Source organism: Hyperoodon ampullatus (assembly GCF_949752795.1).
Source record: "Hyperoodon ampullatus genome assembly, chromosome: 19".
NCBI classification, from domain to species: domain Eukaryota; kingdom Metazoa; phylum Chordata; class Mammalia; order Artiodactyla; family Ziphiidae; genus Hyperoodon; species Hyperoodon ampullatus.
Genome location: NC_136932.1, coordinates 44,392,692 through 44,414,999, shown reverse-complemented (window position 1 = coordinate 44,414,999; position 22,308 = coordinate 44,392,692). Strand labels below are relative to the sequence as shown.

The following is a 22,308-nucleotide window of genomic DNA, read 5'->3' as shown; positions in this document are numbered from 1 at the left end:
TCCGGAGCAGTGTGCTACCATTTGGGTAAAAAAGAAAGAGAGAAAAATAACATATACCCATAGTAGTTAGTATACACGTAATTTTTCTAGAAGGATAAACAAAAAACTAAAATCAAGAGTCACCTATTGAGGGACATGGGCACTGAGTGGATGGGAAAAGGATAGGAAGGAGACTTTTTACTACCTGTGTTTTGTTTTATTGGATGTTTGAACAATGTGGATGCCTTATTTATTTACACCTCTGAGGTGTAACCTTCAGTGTCATGGCCAACCTCCTAACCCACTATTAAAGTAGCAGATGGACTCTATTTCCCAGCAACCAGAAGAGATTGCCCTGAGATGAATTCTGTTCTGGCCAAAGGCACTGATTTCTAATCACCAGCTGGGCTTGGCAGCTGACATGGTTTATGAGACAGAATGGAGCTAACAGGGCCCTACTTCGATTTTACCTCTAACTTTGACTTAAGAAACAATTTTTTAATCGTGGTAAAATATACATAATATAGAATTAACCATTTTAACCATTTTTTATTGAAGTATAGTTGATTTACAATGTTGTGTTAATTACTGCTGTACAGCAAAGTGATTCAGTTATACATATATATATTCTTCTTAAAAATATTCTTTTCCATTATGGTTTATCATAGGAAATTGAATATAATTCTCTGTGCTATACAGTAGGACCTTGTTGTTTATCCATTCTATATATAAAAGCTTACATCTGCTAATCCCAACCTCCCACACCAGCCCTCCCTTAACCCCTCCCCTTTGGCAACCACCAGACTGTTCTCTATGTCTGTGAGTCTGTTCCTGTTTCATAGATAGGTTCATTTGTGTCATATTTTATTTTCTTTTATTAAAACATTTTTTAAATTTATTTAATTTATTTATTTTTTGGCTGCATTGGGTCTCCATTGCTGTGTGTGGGCTTTCTCTAGTTGTGGCGAGTGGGGGCTACTCTTCGTTGTGGTGCGCGGGCTCCTCTTGTTGCGGAGCACAGGCTCTAGGCGTGTGGGCTTCAGTAGTTGTGGCACACGGTCACAGTAGTTGTGGCGCACGGGCTTAGTTGCTCCATGGCATGTGGGATCTTCCCAGACCAGGGCTCGAACCCCTGTCCCCTGCATTGGCAGGTGGATTCTTAACCACTGCGCCACCAGGGAAGCCCAGAAGTTTCTCTTTATAGGCATTTTCCTGCTGCTGCATGGAGAAGGAATGATGGCATAACGCCATTTGCACTCATCATGAATGGCTGCTAACATCACAAAAAGAGACATGATGACATGATTGCCATCCGAGGGAAGAACACAACTCCACCTGCAAAGCAGTCCTACCCTCTCCCCCATATTAAATCTGATCAAGGCTCTAGATCTAACTACCAGTTCACAGGAGGGACATATTAAAGGATTCCATGAGGTTCCCATCAGCAAAATACAGCCTGTGGGAAACTCTACAGGATAAACTAATGTCTTTAACAAATAAGTTACAAGGACAGATGAAGGCAGGGGTTGAGGGGACATGGAAGGAGAACCTATCAGTTAAAAGAGACTTATAGACTGTAATCTATGGGATGTTCTGAATCCTGATTCAAACAAACTACCAATAAAATTATGAGACAATAGGGAAATTGAAGGCTGATATTTGATGATATTAAGGAAATATTTTTTTTATTTTATTGAAGTATAGTTGATTTACAATGTTGTGTTAATTTCTGCTGTATAGCAAAGTGATTCAGTTATACATGTATATACTTTTTTTGCATATTCGTTTCCATTCTGGTTTATCACAGGATATTGAATATATTCCCTGTGCTATACAATAGGACCTTGTTGTTTATCCATCCTATATATAATAGTCTGAATCTGCCAATCCCAAACTCCCAATCCATCCCTTCCTCACCCCCCCTCCCCCGTGGCAACTACAAGTCTGTGCTCTATGTCTGTGAGTCTGGTTCTGTTTCATAGATAGGTTCATTTGTGTCATATTTTAGATTCCACATATAAGTGATATCACATGGTATTTGTCTTTCTCTTCCTGACTTTACTTCACTTAGTATGATAATCTCTAGGTCCATCCATGTTGCTGCAGTTGGCATTATTTCATTCGTTTTTATGGCTAAGTAATATTGCATCGTATGTATGTACCACATCTTCTTTATCCATTCATCTGTCAATGGGCATTTAGGTTGTTAAGGAACTATTGTTCATTTATTAAGTTGTCATCAGGAGATTGTGGTTATGTTTTTTTAAAAATTCCTGTATTAGAAACACATACTGAATTATTTACAGATGAAATGTTTTGTGTCTGTGATTTCCTTCAAAATACTCCAGTGACAGTAGGGAAGATGATGGAGTTTAGATGAAACAAGATTGGCCATGAGTTCAAGCTAGGCGATGGGCACATGAGAAATCTTTATAATCATCCCCTTTCTTTTGTACAATATATGAAATTTTCCACAACAACATTTTTTAAAAGTTGAAGGGGCTTCCCTGGTGGCACAGTGGTTAAGAATCCACCTGCCAATGCCGGGGACACGGGTTCAAGCCCTGGTCCGGGAAGATGCCACATGCTGTGGAGCAACTAAGCCTGTGCACCACCACTACTGAGCCTGCGCTCTAGAGCCCGCGAGCCACAACTACTGAGCCCTTGAGCCACAGCTACTAAAGGCCGCGCGTCTAGAGCCCGTGCTACGCAACAAGAGAAGCCACTGCAATGAGAAGCCCGCTCACCGCAACTAGAGAAGGCCCGCATGCAGCAACGAGGACCCAATGCGGCCAAAAATAAATAAATAAGTTTATTAAATAAATAATAAAAAATAAAAGTTGAAACATCCAGGGACTTCCCCAGCGGTCCAGTGGTAAAGACTCTGCGCTTCCACTGCAGGAGGTGCGGGTTCCATACCTGGTCCAGGAACTAGGATCCCACGTGCCCCGCAATGCGGCCAAAAATAAAAGAAAAAAAAGTTGAAACATCCACTGTTTTTTTTTTTGCGGTACGCGGGCCTCTCACTGTTGTGGCCTCTCCCGTTGCGGAGCACAGGCTCCAGAAGCGCAGGCTCAGCAGCCATGGCTCACGGGCCCAGCCGCTCCGCGGCATGTGGTATCCTCCCGGACCGGGACACGAACCCGTGTCCCCTGCATAGGCAGGCGGACTCTCGACCGCTGCACCACCAGGGAAGCCCTGAAACATCCACTTTTGATAAGGGTCTGGAGAAATGGTCTCTTTCATACACTACTGTTGTGAGTACAAATTGGTACAGGATTTTTAAGGGCAATTTAACAGTGTCTATCCATATGTCAAGGGTACATATACTCTGACCCAGGAATTCCACTTCTGGGAATCTAACCTAAAGGAATACTCAACAAGGATGTTTCCTGCAACTTTGTTAGTGTTTGCAAGAAAACTGCAAATACTGACAACATCTATCAATGGTGGATATTTCAATAAACCACTGTTAGCAATAGCAGGAGTAGGCAAACGCCTGCAATGTCTGTCAATAGCAGATGTTTCAATAAATTTTGGTACATCTATACAGTGGACTGCCATGAAGCTATTAAAAATAATGAGGAAGATCCACACCTGTGGTAAAATAAAAAATGAAATGTTAGTCTTTGTCCCTAGTTCCTGGTTCAGAGCTCCTAAACCCTTGGAATTTACTGTCTATTGTAAGTTAATGAGATGACTCATGGTATGGGGCTAGATATCTTCAGGATGGGGACTGGTGGCCAGACAAACCAACCACAAAATTAGAGGCTTAGAACTGCCTCCCCCTCTAGGGAGGAGAGGGGAAGTTGAGTTCAATCACCAATGGCCAATAATTTAAACAATCATGCCTACATAATGAAACTTCCATTAAAACCCCTAAACAGCACAATGCAGAGAGCTTCTGTGGTGGCGAACACATCCGTATCCTGGGAGGGTGGTGAAACCCAACCCCTACTACGCTGAGGACCTTCCAGACCTCTCCCGGTGTACCTCTTCACCTGGCTGTTCATTTGTAGCCTTTATAATAAGCTGTAGTAGTATGTATAATGTTTTCTTGAGTTCTGTGGGTTGTTCTAGCAAATTATCAAACCTGAGGGTAGGGTATGGGAATCCTCAAATTTGTAGTTCACTGGGCAGAAGTGTGGGTAGCCTGGGCCCCCATTTGTGGCTGGCATCTGAAGTAGGGGCAGTCTTGTGGGACTGAGCCCTTAACCTGTGGGATCTGACTTACTTCAGGAAGTTGGTGTCAGAATTGAATTAAATTGTTAGTGTCAGAGAATTGTAGAATTGATTGGTGTCAGAAAGAAAAAATCACACAACATGTATTGTCATAGAAGGATCTCCAAGACCTATTTGAGATTAATTTTTTTAATAGCAATTTTTGGTTCATTGGGAGGAGTGCAAATTCTCTTATTGTAAAACAAAACATTTACAAAGCCTCAGTAATAAAAAACTGTGGTGCTGGCATAAAGACAGACACATAGTCCAATGGAACAGAATAGAGGGCCCAGAAATAAACCTTCATATTATGGCCAAATGATCTTTCACAAGAGTTCTAAGACCACACCATGGGTGAAAGAACAGTCTTTTCAACAAATGGTGCTGGGAAAACTGGATATACATATGCAAAAAAAATGAAGTTGGACTCTTACCTTATACCATATGCAAAAATTAACTCAAAAAAAAAACAACCCACAAAAAAACAAAAACAAAAACCAGACCTAAATGTAAGACATAAACCTACAATACTCCTAGAAGTAAACATAAAGGGAAATCTTCATGACACTGGACTTGGCAATGATTTCTTGGGTATGACACCAAAAGCAACAAAAGCAAAAATAGACAGATGGGACTACATCAAACTTAAAAACTTTTGTGCATCAAAAGAAATAGTCAACAGAGTGAAAAGGTAACATGGAATGGGAGAAAATAATTGCAAGTCATATACCTGATAAGGACCTAATATCAAGAATATATAAAGAACTCCTACAACTCAACAACAACAACAACAAAAATAACCCAATGAAAAAAATGGACAAAGGACCAGAAGAGACACTTCTCCAGAGTAGATATACAAATGGTCAACAAGCATGTGAAAAGATTCTCCACATCACTAATCATTAGAGAAATGCAAATCAAAATGTCATTGAGGTATTACCTCACACCCTTTAGGATGACCACTATAAAAACAAAACAAAACAAATAACAGTTGTTGGTGAGGATGTGGCAAAATTGAAACATTTCTGCACTGCTGGTGGGAATGTAACATGGTGCAGCCACTATGTAAAGCAGTATAGAGGTTCCTCAGAAAACTAAAAATAGAAGTATTATATGATCCAGCAATTCCTGGTTATATATTCCTGGTTGTATATTGAAAAGAATTGAAAGCAGGATCTCAAAGAGTATTTGCACACCCATGTTCATTGAAGCATTTTTCACAATAACCAAGAGGTAAAAGCAGCCCAAATGTCCATTGACAGATGAATGAATAAAGAAAATGTATATACATGCAATGGAATATTATTTAGCCTTAAAAACTAGGAAATCCTGTCACATGCTACAACACGAATAAACCTTGAAGCCATTAGGCTGAATGAAATAAGTCGATCACAAAAGGGCGAATACTGTATGGTTCCACTTATATGAGATATCTAGAGTAGTCAAAATTATGGGCACAGAAAATAGAATGGTTGTTGCAAGGAGTAAGGGAAGGGCAAGTGGAGAGTTGTTCTGTGGATATAGAGTTTCAATTTTGCAAAATGAAAAGTTCTAGAGATCCGTTACACAGCAGTGTGAATATAGTTAAGTTTATTGAACTGTACACTTAAAAATGGTAAAGAAGGTAATTTTATATTATGTGTTTTTATTACAATTTTTAAATATAATAAAATACTTAAGAAAAATTTAACCAAAGAAGTGCAAGACCTGTACATTAAAAGCTATAAAACATCATTGAAAGAAATTAGTTAAGACCTAAATAAATGGAAGGATATCCCATGGTCATGGATTGGAAGACTTAATATTGGTAGGATGGTAATACTCCCCAAATTGACCTACAGGTTCAGTGCAATCCCTGTCAAAATCTCCTCTGATTTTCTTTTGCAGAAATTGACAAGCTGATCCTAAAATTCATACGAATATGCAAAAGGCCCAGAATAGACAAAACAATCTTGAAAAAGAAGAAAAAATTCGCAGGACTCACACTTTTTGATTACAAAGCTTACTACAAAGCTACAGTAATCAAAACAATGTGATAATAGCACAAAGATAAATGGTATAGATAAATGAAATAGAATTGTGAGTCCAGAAATAAACCCTTATGTTTATGGTCAATTGATTTTCTATTTCTCTTAAAGTATAGTTGACTTATTATATTAGTTTCAGGTGTACAACATAGTAATTCAATATTTTTATGGATTATACTCCATATAAAGTTATTATAAAACATTGGTTATATTCCCTGTGCTGTACATTACATCCATGTAACTTCTTTATTTTACACCTAGTAGCTTGTACCTCTTTATCCCCTTAACCTATCTTGCCCCTCCTCTCACCCCTCTCCTTACTGGTAACCACTAGTTTGTTTTCTGTATCTTTGAGTCTGTTTTTGTTTTGTTATATTCTTTTATTTGTTTTATATTTTAGATTCCACGTATAAGTGAAATCATACAGTAATTGTCTTTTCTGTCTGACTTATCTCACTAAGCATAATACCCTCCACATCCATCCATGTTGTCACAAATGGAAATTTTTCATTTTTTATGGCTGAGTAATATCCCATTGTATGTATACACCATAGCTTTTTTATCCATGCATCTGTCGGTGGACACATAGGTTGCGTCCATATCTTGGCTATTGTAAATAATGCTGCTATGAATATTGGGGTGCATGTATCTTTTCAAATTAGAGTTTTCGTTTTCTTTGGATATATATCCAGGAGTGGAATTGCAGAATGATATGGTAGTTCTATTTTGATTTTCAATTTTTGAAGATTTTCAACAAGGGTGCCAATATCATTCAACGGGGAAAGAATATTCTCTTCAGCAAATGGTGTTGGAAGAGCTGGATACCCACCTACAAAAAAAGTGAAGTTGGGGCTGTATAAAAAATAATAATAATAAAATAAAATAAAATTCAAAAAAACAGAAACAAAAAGGAAAAAAAAGTGAAGTTGGGGAGCTTCCGGGTTGGTGAACACATGGAAATTTGGGGAGAGTGGTGTGCTCAGAGAGGGCATGGAAGCTCCTTGCCTTTTTCCCATACCTTGTGTGATGAGAAAACAGCTATTTTGAGTTGCTACCTAAGCATTTTACAGTATGACAACCTTGCACACACCCAGAGTCTGAACATTTAGATAAAGACCTGAGCTTAGTATTCCCACCCCAAGTTCCCATTTTGCTTCTCCTAAGGCACCTTTAAAAAAAATATCACGTAGTGTTGAGCCTTTGAGAAGTTAGTGACCTCCGCCCCAATCACCTTATAAGTAATAGATGCTTGCTACTGTGTTCTCTGTCTCCTACTCGTTCCTGAACTGGGATGAAGGATTGCCTTCCCTCAGCTCATTGTGCCCCACCCCACCCTCTTCTGGGATCTGTAAGTAATAAATCTTGTGACTACTTCCTTTGTGTGGATGTTTTGAAAGTGCACTTTCAATCAAAATGACCCCATGGGTTTCATTTCCCCAAAGTGGAAGCTCGAATGTTGAGGGAGCTACCTGCTGACCCCATGTTGGTGGCTTGGGCCCCCTCATTCAGCAGGTTATAATCTGCATATTCTTAATTCAATATACCAGCTCCAGCTTCTCAACACACTTACCCTATGCATCTCTTCCATCTGGCTGTTCTAGTTATAAAGCTGGGGGAAGAGAACAAAATACAACTGCAGACACTGGCTGGGCAGAAATTTCCTTCAAAAGTGAATGTCATATAACTGATCTATGGAATGAAAAAGGATCAGGTTTTTTTTGTTAGTTTATAGAAACACAGCCGGCCCCAGTTAGCCAAAGCAATCTTGAGAAAGAAGAACAAAACTGGAGGCATTACACTTCCTGATTTCAAACTATATTAAAAAGCTATAGTAATCAAAACAGTATGGTGCTGGCATAAAAAGAGACACATAGACTAACGAAACAGAATTGAGAGCCCAGAAATAAACCCTTGCATCTACGGTCAACTATATTTGACAAGGGAGCCAAGAATGCTCAATGGGGAAAGGAAGTCTCTTCAATAAATGGTGTTGGGAAAACTGGATCATCACATGCAGAAGACTGAAATTGGACCCCTTCTTACACCACTCACAAAAATTAAATGGATTAAATGGATTTAAAACTTAAACATCAGACCTGAAACTATAAAACTATGTTTCCTAGGAGAAAACATAGGGATAAAGCTCCTAGACATTGGTCTTGGTAACAGTTTTTTGGATGTGACACCAAAGCACAAGTATCGAAAGCAAATATAAATAAGTAGGACTACATCAAACTAAAAATCAGCTGCACAGAAAAAAAAATCAACAAAATGAATGGAGAGAAAATATTTGCAAGCCACATACCTGATAAGGGGTTAATATCCAAAAAAGATAAGGAACTCTTACAACTCAATAGGAAAAAAAACCCCAAATAATCCAATTAAAGAATGTGCAAAGGACCTGAATAGACATTTTTCCAAAGAAGATATTCCGATGGCCAATAGGTACATGAAAAGGTGCTCAACATCACTAAGCATCAGAGAAATGCAAATTAAAACCGCAGTAAGATACTACCTCACACCTCTTAGACTATTATCAAAAAGACAAAAGATAACAAGTGTTGTAAGATGTAGAGAAAAGAGAACCCTTGTGCACTACTTAAGAATGTAAATTTGTATAACCACTATGGAGAACAGTATGGATGCTCCTCAAAAAATTAAAAATAGAATTACCATATGATCCAGCAGTCCCGCTTTTGGCTATATAACCAAAGGAAATGAAATCACTGTATTGAAGAGCTATCTGCACTCCCATTTTCATTGTTGCATTATTTGCAATAGCCAAGATATGGAAACAACATTATGTCCATCTTCAGATGAAAGGATAAAGAAGATGTAATATATATATAATTATATATATTATAATATTCCATTATTAATAATAATAATGGAATAATAATTTTATTATTATATATATATAATATTCCATTGTGCATATATACGCAATGGGAAAAAGGACATCCTGCCATGGATAGACCTTCAGGGTATTATGCTAAGTGAAATAAGTCAGCCAGAGAAAGACAAATACTATATGATCTCATTTATATGTGGATTCTAAAAAAGCTGAACTCATAGAAACAGAGTAGAATGGTGGTTGCCAGGGGCTGGGGAGTGAGAGAAATGAGTAGGTGTTGCTCAAAGGGTACAAATTTCTAATTATAAGATGAATAAGTTCTGGGGATCTAATGTACAGCATGGTGACTAGTTAACAACACTGTATTATATATTTGAAAGTTGCTAAGAGAGTAGTAGATCTTAAATGTTCTCACTATGGGGAAAGAAATGGCAATTATGTGAGGGGATGGAGGTGTTAGCTAACCCTATTGTGGTAATCATTTCACAATATGTATGTGTATCAAATCATCATATTGAATACCTTAAACTCAAATGTCAATTATATATCAATAAAGCTGGGGAGAAAAAAAGAATAAAGTTGGACCCCTATCTCAAGCCATATATTGAAATGAATCAAAGACCTAAATAGGAGAGCTAAAACTACAAAATTCTTAGAAGAAAACATCAGGGTGAATCTTCATTATTTTGGGTTAGGCAATGGTTTCTTAGATATGACACCAAAAGCACAACCAACCAATGAAAAAATAGATAAACTGCACTCCATCAAAATTTTAAATTTCTATGCATCAAAGAACACTATAAAGAAAGTAAAAAGACAATCTACAGGATGTGAGAAAATATTTGCAAGTTATATATCTGATAAGGGTCTAGTATCCAGAATATACTAAAAAAAAAAAAAACTCTTGCAACTCCACAATAAAAAGACAACCCCAACTGAAAAATGGGTAAAGGATTTGAATAGATATTTCTCCAAAGAAGATATACAAATGACCAATAGCATATGAAAAGACATTCAATATCATTAATCATTAGGGAAGTGTAAATAAACCAAAGCCGCAATGAAATATCACTTCATATCCACTAGGATGGCTATGATTTTTAAAAAACAGAAAATAATAAGTATTGATGAACATGTGGAAAATTTTGGAACCCTCATACATTCCTGGCTGGAATTAAAATGGGGCAGCCACTTCGGGAAACTGTTTGGCAGTTCCTCAATAAGTTAAACGTAAAGTTACCATATGATTCACTCCTAGGTATAGACATATGTTTATATGAAAATGAAAGAACTGAAAGAATATGTCTTTCATATGAGAGAAATGAAAACATATGTCTACACTAAAACTTGTATATGAATATTCATAACAGCATTATTTATAATAGACCAAAAGTGTAAACAACCCAATAGCCATCAATTGATGAATGGATGAACAAAATGTAGTATATTTATACAATGGAATACTATTCAGTTATACAAAGGAATGAAGTACTGAAACATGCTACAACATGGATGAACCTAGAAAACATTATGTTTAGTGAAAGAGGTCAGATGCAAAAATTTCTTTTGGAGTGATGAAAGTATTCTGAAAATAAATAATAGTGATAGTTATACAAGTGAGAAAATATACAAAAAACCACTGAACTGTACACTTTAAAATGACAAGACTTATGGCATGTGAACTGTATCTCAATAAAGCAAAACAAAAATGTAAAAACCCATAATGAATCTACAATAAAGTTACTAAAACTAATGAATAATTTTAGTGAGGTCTCAGGATATAAGATCAATGTACAAAAACCAATTGTAATTTTATATACCAGCAATCAACAATTAGAAAATGAAATAAAAAACAACTCCATTTAAAATAGCATCAAGAAAAATAAAATACTTTGAAACTGAGCAAAAGATGTGCAGACCTACACACTGAAACTTGAACTATTGCTAAGGGAAATTAAAGAAGATATTAATGAATGGGGAGATACACCGTGTTCATAGTTTGGAAGACTTAATATGGTTAAGATGGCAGTTCTCTCCAAATTTATCTACACATTCAATGAAATCCCAACCAAAACCCAAACAAACTTTTCTGAAAAATTGACAAGCTGATTTTAAAATGTATATCAAAAGGCAAAGGACCTAGAAATAGCCAAAACAAATTTTTAAAAAGAAGGACTGTGAGAGGACTTACACTATCTGATTTAAAAGCTACTATAAAACTACAGTAATCAAGACAGTAAGGTATTGCCATGAAGATAAATATATACATCAATGGAACAGAACAGGGTCTAAAAATAGATCCATACTTTTATGGTCAACCAATTTTTTTTTTTTTACAAAGCTTCCAAAGTAATTTGATAGGGGAAAGAGTCTTTTTACTAAATGGTGCTGCGACAACTGGATATCCACATGGAAAAAAATAACCTCTACCCTTATCCTATATCATACCCTAAAATTAAAAGTGGCTTAGAAACTGAAGCATAAGATCTAAAACCATTAAACTTCTAGAGGAAAACTCCAAAGATTGGAGAAATCTTTGTGACATTGGGTTAGGTAAAGATTTCTTAAACAGGACACAAAAAGTGCAAACTATTAAAAAATTGATAAAATGTACTTCATCAAAATTAAAATGCTCACTGTTCAAAGGTTACAGATAAGAAAATGAAAAGGCAAGCCACAGACTAGGAGAAAATTATTTGCAAAACATATATGACAAAAGGTCTGAATAAAGAATATATGAACTATTACCACCCAATTATAAGAAGACAAACATCCAATAAAAAATTAACAAAAGATTTGTATAGATTCTTCACAAAGAAGATATACATATGGCCATAAAGCACATGAAAAGATGCTGTACATCACCAGTCATCAGGGAAATACAAATTAAAACCATGATGAGATACCATTACACACTGTCTAAAATGGCTAAAATGAAAAGACTGACATCACTAAGTGTTGCCAAGGATGTAGAGCAATGCAGCTCTCAGACATTGCTGATGGTAATGGAAAATGGTACTGGTACAGCCACTTTGGAAAATATTACATAGCAGTATCTTCTTTTTTTTTTTTTTGGCTGAGCTGCATGCGGGATCTTAGTTCCCCAAACTGGTGCCCCCTGCATTGGAAGGGCAGAGTCTTAACCACTGGACTACCAGGGAAGTCCCTAGCAGGATGTTATTAAGTTAAACATATATTTGTCATCGACCCAATAATCCCATTCCTATGTATTAGTATTTTTTAACAGAAATGAAACTATGTCCACAAAAAGACAGCCAAATGGCCAGCAACTGGAGAATGGATAAACAAATAGGGGTATATTCATAGTATGGAATACTGCTCAACAATAAAAAGGAGGTAATTTATACCAAGTCTCTCAATCTCATCAAACCATAATTTATTTATCTGCAAGGTGGTGATAATACTTCTGTCACAGCACTATGATGGGGGTTGAACGTGACAACGTACATTGGGCTTCCCTGGTGTCGCAGTGGTTGAGAGTCCGCCTGCCAATGCAGGGGACATGGGTTCGTGCCCTGGTCCGGGAAGATCCCACATGCCGCAGAGCGGCTGGGCCTATGAGCCATGGCCGCTGAGCCTGCGCGTCCAGAGCCTGTGCTCCGCAACGGGAGAGGCCACAACAGTGAGAGGCCCGCGTACCGCAAAAAAAGAAAAAAAAAAAATAACAAAGTACATTAAAATGCCTATTCACTTGACCCTGGGGGGAGAGGGAGGGAAGGAATGAAATATAAATACACATAATGGATGAAACTCAAAAATAGGACACTGAGGCTTCCCTGGTGGCGCAGTGGTGGGAGGCCGCCTGCCGATTCAGGGGACGTGGGTTCGTGCCCCGGTCTGGGAAGATCCCACATGCTGTGGAGCGGCTGGGCCCGTGAGCCATGGCCGCTGAGCCTGCGCATCTGGGGCCTGTGTTCCGCAACGGGAGAGGCCGCAGCGGTGAGAGGCCCGCGTACTGAAAAAAAAAAAAAATAGGACACTGAACTTAAGCACTCAAACACCAAAGATACATTCATTCATTCAAAAATCTAGAAAAGGCAAAACTATAGTGACAGAAATTATAGAAACCAATTATTGCTTGGTACTGGGAGTCAGGAAAAGGGGTTGACTGCAAAAAAGCAGGAGGGAACTCTTGAGGGTGATGGAGCTATTCTGTATGTTGTTTAATGTGGGGATTACACAAATGATGGTTTGCAATTACCAAAATTCATCAAACTGCATACTTAAAATAAATGAATCTATTGTATTATACCTCAATAAAGGTAAAAAAAAGAAAAGAAAATACCTATGTGGGGTCCCATTCCTGAGATTCTGGATGAATTGGCATTGAAGCAAGTCCAAGGCTGAATAAGTCTTAATCGCTCCCCCAGGTTATTCTAATTTGTACTCAGGAGAACTCCTGCATTACAGGAAGCAAGCCTGGTAGAGAGGGTCCCCAAAAAGAGGAGCCTTTTTTCTGTGTTCACACCTTTAGCACTCAAAGATGCAGGCCTCATCCTAGCCCAGTCCTCCCCAGGTTACCCTTCTCCTTCCGGCTGCACTCTGCTTCTATTCTCCTTCCTAGTCCAAACTCCCAGCCCTCTAATACGAACCTCAGATAACTCTGGAAAAAGCAAGGGAGAAGCAGTTCACACTGAAGTGTGAGTGACTGACAGTCACATTTTATATTTCCATAGAGGCTGCTTGTTAATCTAAAGGAAATTTGTAAAAAGCAGAGTTCCTGACAGCATGAGCTCAGAGGTGTCTTCCCACTTTTCCTTTGGGTAAGGGTGGTCCTGATTTAAGATAGCGTGAGGTTATGGTGTAAAGAGTCCACTCACTCATTCATCATTCATTTATTCCCTTAGCAGACATGTAGTAGGCACTGACTCTGGCACCGTGTCAGGGGCTGTGGAAGTAGGAGGAATAAGAGGTACCAGCTGGCTGGAGCCAGGATTTCCTCAAGGAGCCATGGAACTAATTACAATGTGGCGTGACTAAGTTAAATCCCTCTGTAGACAAGCACGCCTAACTGGACCTGGGGAAGGGAAGGCTTCAGAGAGAATGTCACAGGTGAGCTGGGCTTGGACAGGTGAAAAGGGATCTCATCCTTTCACACGGAAGCAACATGGCAGAGGAAGACGAGAGATGGGGGAGTAACTGGGGGAACGGTGAAGCGCCTTGTGTGGCTATCAGCGAGGGTGTGGGGAGGCTGGAGGGTGTCTTAGTGGGGGGACCAGAGCGGCAAAGCAGGGACTGACACAAGGACCCGGTACAAGTATTTTAGTCAGGAGATTATTCCAGGAAGCAGGATTGAGGGAGAGGGAGACAGATAAGAAGGGAAAGCCAATAGAGAGCTCGTTATGGATTGATTACCACTGTGAACAATGGGGGCTCATTCCTCTTGGAGACCACTGAGCAACCATGCAGAATATGCCTCAGGCCCTCCAAAGACAGGAGCCTGCGGCATTCATTAACCAACTCCCATTTCCACTGGCCATGGGATGCCCCGGAATAACTTCCCCCCATAGAAGCTTTCATCTGGGCTGCTTGAGAAAAACCCTAGGACAGAAAAGTGGAGAGTAGTAGGGGTGGGTGTTTGAGGTGAGACCGCAGCAGCCCTTGGGAACTGTCCACTGCAGCTGCCACAGAAATCCAAGATGGGCCAAAGGGAGGTCGCACAGAACAGAAAAGGCATCTTCTCTGTGGGTGACTCAGATTGGGGGCCTGAATGGGTGCAGCAAGCAGAAGAAATTCAAGAAATGGGGTTGGACAAGTAGGCTGGGGTCAGAGGATCCGTTGTGAAGAGTCTGATATGCCAGGTTACAAAGTTTAAACTTTATTTGCCAGGCTCTGGAGCTTAATAGGTGCTCAACAAATATTTATTGAATGAATAAATGCTAATGACCAGATGCACCTGGGCCAAGCCCTTGCAAAACTACTGAGCTTTAGACTCCAGAAAATTAGCTGTGTGACCTCTAACCTCTTTGATCTTCCATTTCTCTCTCTCTCACTATCTTGACAATAATACCTTCTTTACAGGGTTGCTGTCGAAATTAGATGAGATCAAAGATGCATGGCCACTAGAAGTGTGGACTCAATAAATGTCAGCCACTCTATCCCTGCCCCCATGATGACCCAAAGCCAAGTAATAAAGCTGAACTAACCACCAGCTAGAGACAATGAAGGTTGCTCCTGGGATCTGTTTACAGATGATGAATGCTGGCATTTCTGGCTATATTGGTCCTCGTGGAAAAAATTTGTGGTATTGGTAACAGCTTCCTTGGACCAAAAGGGAATCATACTGCTGCTTTAATTAAAGGACAGAGTTGAAACTATCCTCCCAGGGAAATTACAAATTCAGAAATGGATGCTTATAGTAACTTACAGGGTTTTTTCCTTTGTGTATTTAAATATACATATGGAAACATCTTCCAATCAATACGCTGTTGACTGGGGTTATCCATGTCTGCTGTGCTGCATTTCTCCCCCATTCTGAAATCTAACAGAGGCCAAGATGCTTGTGGACTCCGCTGGATGGAATACCCCTGCACTGGCTGGCTGTAGGCATTGGGAGCACCTCAGTCCCTCCCAGTAGACAAAGATGGTGGTGGCCTCTAGGGAGGTAGGGACAGTCTCTTCAAAATATGAAGCAAAGGTGGAAGAGAAAGCAGCTTAAAGGGGCTAGGTGAAGGACTGAGAAATCACACAAGCTGGGGAATACACAACTAATGTTTTTTAAAACATATCCATTTCTCCATAGCAATCGGGCACAAAGACAAACATAGAGATGAGTCATACCAGTGGCACACCAAATTTAAAAAGAAAAGCAGGAAGGAAAGAAAGAAAGGAAGAAAAAGAAAAGAGAAAGAAAAAGGAAGAAGGGATATTGGGAAAGTGAGTAAACACAGACTTTCTCAAGGAAGGAAATTCCAGAGTTGAGAAGTGTCTGTGGGAAGCACATCTGCTCCCAGCCCAGAGTGATTCACAACTGGAGCAGCCAAGCAGGAACTGCAAGGTGAGGATTCGGTCATCTGCCTGTTCATTCATGCATTCATTTCATTCAACAATTATCAGCTATCTGTCAGTCACACTCTCCAAGAAGCAGCAAGAATACAAAACTGGAAAAGACACAATCCCTGACCTTGAGAACAGCTATGAGAAAGGGAAACAAAAGATGTCACTAATAATTGCCATAAAGTGGAACAAGGGCAAAGATAAAGACAGTGCAAGATGGAGTGTGACACAAAGAGGAGGGAGAGGGGCCAGAAAAGTTTTCTCATAGGTGGAGCTGGGTCTTAAAGGAGGGTTGGAGTCCCCCAGGCAGCAGGGAGTTGGTAAGGCTAAAGCCTAGGAGAAAGGCAGAGAGGTGGGCAGGGACCAAATGTGGGAGGACCTCCTTTGTCAGTGGAGTCTGGACTCCATCCTGGAGGTGCGCGTTATGAGGAGCCGCTGGAGGGTTTTGTTTGTTTGAAGATTTTGTTGTTTGTTTTTTGATGTGGACCATCTTTAACGTCTCCATTGAACTTGCCACAATACTGCTTCTGCTCTATGTTTTTGGTGTTTTTTTTTTTTTTGGCCGCGAGGCATGTGGGATCCCAGCCCCCCCACCAGGGATCGAACCCGCACCCCCTGCATCGGAAGGCGAAGCCCCAAACACTGGACCGCCAGGGAAGTCCCTGCCACCGGAGGGTTTTGAACAGAAGCATGACACTATCTCATTTGTGGTTAAGAAATACTGTCTGGTATCTTTCCAGTATCCAGTCTTGAGGGATAGGCTGAAAGGGATTGGAAGGTGGGAGAGGGATGGCCTGTTCACATGGTTCGGGTGAGTGGCTAGTGGCAGGGATCTGGAGAGAAGAGGTCTCTGAGTTTAGCTCCAGGCCCCAAAGGGCATTGTGGCCAGGAAGAATTTCCAGCTGCCAAGTCACTTAGTCTCTTACAGGATCAATTTCCAACATCCTTAAAACGAAGAAAATGTGAATCACCGACAAGGTCCTCCCTTGCGGAGAGCACGAGACGGTTTATCAGGCCCTCTCTCTGCAGACAGTGGGACCTCACCGAAGACCCTAGAAAAGTGGTGCAGCCAGGTGTGAAGAGGAGGCGAGGCGGGAGCCCTCCATCCGCCCCACCCAGAGTGTCAGGCCAGGTGCCGGTACCCAGCTCCAACCCAGGGGAATTGTTGAGGCCACAAAGAGGAAGCGGAGTGGAGGGTCCTCTTAGACGCCCAGGTGTCTAAGGCCCCTGCCAGTCATGGTTTGATTCCATCACACCAAGTCACATGGGAGGATCCTCAGCTTTGAAGCCACAGGGGCCTCTAAGCAGAGCCACTTGGAGCTGTCACCCTTGCCTGTTTCTCACCCGAAAAGCTCTAGTGAGCAGTGGAGAGAAAGCTTTAAAGGGTCTCAAAAAAAAAAAAAAACCCACAAACAAACCAAACCAAAACAAAACAAAACAGGTTTATCCCCAGCTTTGGATTAAACAGCTCCGTGATTTTGGACAAGTTAGTTCAAGGCGCTCAATAAATCCCAGCGGAGGACAACCCCGCCGGTCAGCCCTTCAGCACCTGCCCTCGCCGCCGCGCCACATCACCTTTCCCCCACCTTTTCCTTCTCGGCCCCAGGCGCCTCCCGGACCCTGGACAGGCGAGGCTGTGGAGGGCCGGGCAACCGGAGGTTGGCTGCGGCCCAGGGCGACCCTGCGCGCTCCCTCCCCGCCGCTCCCGCCTCCCCGGCCGCGCGGCCCCGCGCTCGGCTGCAGGGAGCCGGCGCGCATTGCGCCGGCGGCGGCGGGAGCGGCGCAGCCCGACAGGCCAGGAAGGTGCGAGCCGGGCCTACGGCGGCCAGCTTCGAGTATCGCCGGCGCCTCTGGAGTGGGCAGCACTGCAGGCCCGCCGTGCCAGGCCCTCTCGCAGCCTCTCGGCCGCCGGTGCAACCCAGAACTCGCCCGCGAGGCTCCGCCCCCGCCGCGGCTCTTCAGACACCGGAGCCCGCTGGGCGCAGAGCAAGGCGCGGGGACTAAAGATCGCCGGCTTAGCGCGTCCTGCCCGGGGCGGGCCCTGGGCGCCCAGGCGCCCGCCTCCGCCGCCGCCGGTGGCCGCTGACGTCAGGGAGGCGAAACCCAGAAGAAGAAGAAGAAGAAGAAAGGCACGAGGGCGGAAGGGGTAAAAACTTTATTATTTTTTTCTTATTCTCTTCTGGGACTGAAGTGAAGGCCAGGCCGCTGCGCCAGCGCGGAGAGAGCCGAGCGCGACACCAGCCCGCTGCGCGCGGAGGAGCTGGGCCCCAGAGGCCCGAAGGGGCTCCCGGCATGTGGGACCCCCAGGACTTTGAGCGCCACTGGCAGGCCGAGTTCCCTGGGGAGGAGGCGCCCGTCATGCGGCTGGACTCGGTGCTGGACATGGAGCGCGAGCTGGAGCGCAGCAAACTCAACCTGAAGTGGCTGCAACAGGTGCTGGCTGAGGAAAATTTCAAAGTCGTCTACCTGCAGGCGGCCCTGGAGAAGCGGGACCTCGGCTGCGGACGCCTGGAGGGCGGAGACGGGGACAGCAGGGGGGCCTCGGCTGAGGAGCCGGCCGGGCCGGAGAGGGAGCCGGCGCCGCTCGAGGAGGAGGGCGCAGCGGGCGGCGGCGGAGACCCCCCGGGCCCCTCGCTCCCCTCCACGGAGGTGGCCGCGAAGGCCGAGAGTCCCCCCTACCTGTGCCGGGACCTTCCCACCTGGCCCAGGGCGGCGGGGGCTGGGGGCGCGGTTCGCAGCTTGACCGCCGCCATCCACCAGCAGCTACTGCATCCTCGCCTCCTCTTCAGGCCGCGGGAGGACTGCACGCCCCCCGGCCACGATGGCACAGTTCCCAGCGCCCCGGGAGAGGAGCGGTCCGCCCGGACCCGCGCGGGGCGGGGCTCGGAGGAGGACGAGCCGGACGCCTCGGGCGCGGACGATGGGGGCGACAACAGTGACCACGACTTCGAGATGGTGGATTTGAACGAGAAACTCACCCTCAGCCAGTTGCTTGTGACCCCTTGCCGGCCCGGGACCTGCGATGAGGCGGAAAAGCCAGCGCGGGCGTACAGTTCCCATCGCTGGATGCACCTGATCCTCGGGAGCCGGCGGCAGCCGCGCGGGAGCCGCGACTTGGAGCAGCTAGAGGCAGAGGCCAAGGACGGGCGGGGCTCGCCCCCGGCGGCAGAGGAGCTCCCCCAGCGTAGGGCTCGCGAGCCCCTCCCCCCGTGGCGGCGCAAGAGGTTCCTGGGGCTGCCCGAGCGGGACTCGCCCAGTCACAGCTCTCCCGAGAGGGGCAGTGACTGCAGCCACAACAGCTCCGACCACGAGGATGGCTCCTTTGCAGGTAGGCGCACCCCGCTCTAGATCCCCGCCTCTTGTATCCTGGGCCTCGCCTGCTGGCCGCTTCCCCACCCCTCCCTGGCACACCTCGCTGGTCCTGTTTAACCTCAGGCGCCTGGGCAGAAGGGAGATAACATTTACCTGTTTACCTTGAAGGCACTTGTGGAACTTAAAAAAAAAAAAAAAAAAGGTGCAAAGTGATTTCGTCTTGGGCGAGTTTAAGAAAATAAGCATTATGGCGATGGTAGGGGATGAGGGGATGGATGATGCATGCGCTCGACCAGACCAAGGGAGGAATCTTTCACTTCAGGCCTCAGCCTTTCATCTGTATTGCAACATCAGCGCCCTCCCCCCGCACACAACTCATCCTCTGCAAGTCGGTGAGATTCCCTTGCACCACCCACACTGATAGTATCCTTCTCTGCACAAACTTCAGTGGTTCCCATTTCCTCCAGATTCCTGGATGTGGAAGTCTAAATCTTCCACTTAATGTTCTGAACTTATCGCTCAGCTTCCCCAGCCTGTACCTTGTGTTCTGGCCAAAATGAAAGAACCCCTCACTGTGGGAAAGGTACATAATAATCCTCACCACCCCCTTCCTTTGCTGACTGTCGCCTTCCTAGGAGGCACCACCTGATGTGTCAGCTTCCTTGGCGCCTAGGAGCCTGAGTGGGAAGGGGAGGGCTTGGAATCATAGAGTTTTTGAGCTGGCCTAGTGCCCAGAGATCATGTCTAGAGCAGTGCCTTCATTTGATAAAGGAGGAAACTGAAGCACAGAAGGATTAAGTGCTTGTTGGAGTGAGCTGGGACCTCCACTCGGCCCTCCTGTCATTTTCTTGCTTCTCCTCACATCTGCCCTCTCTTCTGAGGACAGGACCTGGTCTTAGCCATGTTGTGGTGGAATCCCCTTTCGGTGGTCAGCACAGTGCCTTGTATACAGTAAGTGCTCAATAAATATTTATTGAATAAGTGGATAATTACATTGAATTTTTCTTTTAATTTTATTTATTTATTTTTGGCTGTGTTGGGTCTTCGTTGCTGCGCGCAGGCTTTTTTTTTAGTTGCGGCGAGCGGGGGCTGCTCTTCGTTGTGGTGTGCCGGCTTCTCATTGCAGTGGCTTCTCTTGTTGCAGAGCACAGGCTCTAGACGCGCAGGCTTCAGTAGTTGTGGCGCATGGGCTCAGTTGCTCTGCAGCATGTGGGATCTTCCCGGACCAGGGCTCAAACCCGTGTCCCCTGCATTGGCAAGCAGATTCTTAACCACTGTGCCACCAGGGAAGCCCAATTGCATTGAATTGAATGTGTCTTCCAGCCACCCAGCTCCCCATAGGTCGGGAGTGGGAAAAGGGCTAAGGAGGAAAGGACAGATAAGGACGTGGGCTGTCCTGTGACTGATCCTTTGCTGCCCCAGGGACTGTCACGGTCCCCTCAGCCATAGGGAAAGAATAAATTGTCATCTGATTGGGTCAAGCTGTGACCAGGAACTTAAGATGCCTTCCTGCTCAGTGAAGGAGGAAAAAAAAGAAATCACTGATACTGGGATTCTTCCAAAATCTCCATTATTAGATCTTATCTAGGTGAGCTTGCATTTGAATGAAAAAAACTGTCCACTTTGCTAAAAGCGCATTTGGAATGGCCATCAAGTCATCTGTTGTGATCAATTACACTTATTCATTAGCAGAGACTGGCTGCTTTTCCCATAGGTAATGCTTTTGCTGCCCATGCTAGTAACATTTTTATGTGCCCCTTTAACTTGGAGTCTGAAGATTTCACTCTAGTGCCAAGTTCCAAATGCCCTCAATGGAGGCTACCCAAGTGGCCCAGAGCTGCTTTATTATTTTTTAAATTAATTTATTAATTTATTTTTGGTCACGTTGGGTCTTTGTTGCTGTACGTGGGCTTTCTCTAGTTGTGGCGAGCGGGGGCTACTCTTCCTTGCAGTGTGTGGGCTTCTCATTGCAGTGGCTTCTCTTGTTGCGGAGAACGGCTCTAGGTGCGCGGGCTTCAGCAGTTGTGGCTCGTGGGCTCTAGAGCGCAGGCTCAGTAGTTGTGGCACACGGGCTTCGTTGCTCCGCAGCATGTGGGATCTTCCTGGCCCAGGGCTCGAACCTGTGTCCCCTGCATTGGCAGGCGGATTCTTAACCACTCTGCCACCAGGGAAGTCCCCCAGAGTTGCTTTAGAGCTGGCCCCAATTGCATCTCCCCTCCCAGACCGACTTCAATCACCCTGCCAGGTGTGCTTGATGCACTGGATTTTCCCCGGGGAGTGATTTTTATTTCTGTGCCCTGTCTCCTCTATCCTTAAGGGCACTCTAGCACATAGAGCACCTTGATTCAGATTAGGAACTAGCATTGCCTCTGGCCTAACAGTTTACAAGAGGTGCTCCCTCTGGGTGGACCAGTGATAAAAAGATTTTCCTTCCTCTGACTTAAGACTCCAGCCGGGGCATATGTCTGGCACTTGTGGCACTGGCTCACAGTGTCTGGGCTGTTTTTTAGGCCCCATTCCAGGACCCCTTCTGCAGGGCAGGCTTGTGTAGGGAACCCCTGGAAAGCTGCACGTGGGAGCCTTGCCTCCTGTCTCCCAAACGTCCCCAGTGAGGAAGCGAATGGGGTGGACATGTGTATGCATACATGCATGCAGCACATCCATGCATGCCTATACATGTATACACATGTGCACGTAGTCACATACAAGTGTGCACGTGTGCACAATCTAGGAGGAAGAGCCCCCAGACATATAGGAGGCGCTGGAGTGGAGAGATTAAGGGCCAGGGTTTTCCCATTGTGGGTGACAGCCCACTGAAATCAGCATAGTGGGGAGTGAAAGCATCATCAGACCTTCTCTGGCCACCCTTGGCCTTCCCTGCTTTACTTTTCTCCATAG

General features: G+C 43.9%; 1 protein-coding gene across 2 annotated transcripts in view; it reads left to right on the top strand.

Annotated features, from left to right (window-relative positions):
* Positions 1-22,308, top strand: part of ABR (ABR activator of RhoGEF and GTPase) — a gene marked incomplete at both ends in the record, with an annotated part of 221,353 nt that overhangs the window by 25,126 nt on the left and 173,919 nt on the right. Inside the window, 2 exons of one of the 2 annotated variants that reach the window (XM_079725668.1) lie at positions 15,845-16,099; positions 18,290-19,426. In XM_079725668.1, the coding sequence (XP_079581794.1) occupies positions 18,391-19,426 (1,036 nt within the window). Of the gene's footprint in view, positions 1-15,844; positions 16,100-18,250; positions 19,427-22,308 lie in introns of those variants that run through there. The other variant, XM_079725667.1, reaches the window with a different exon arrangement.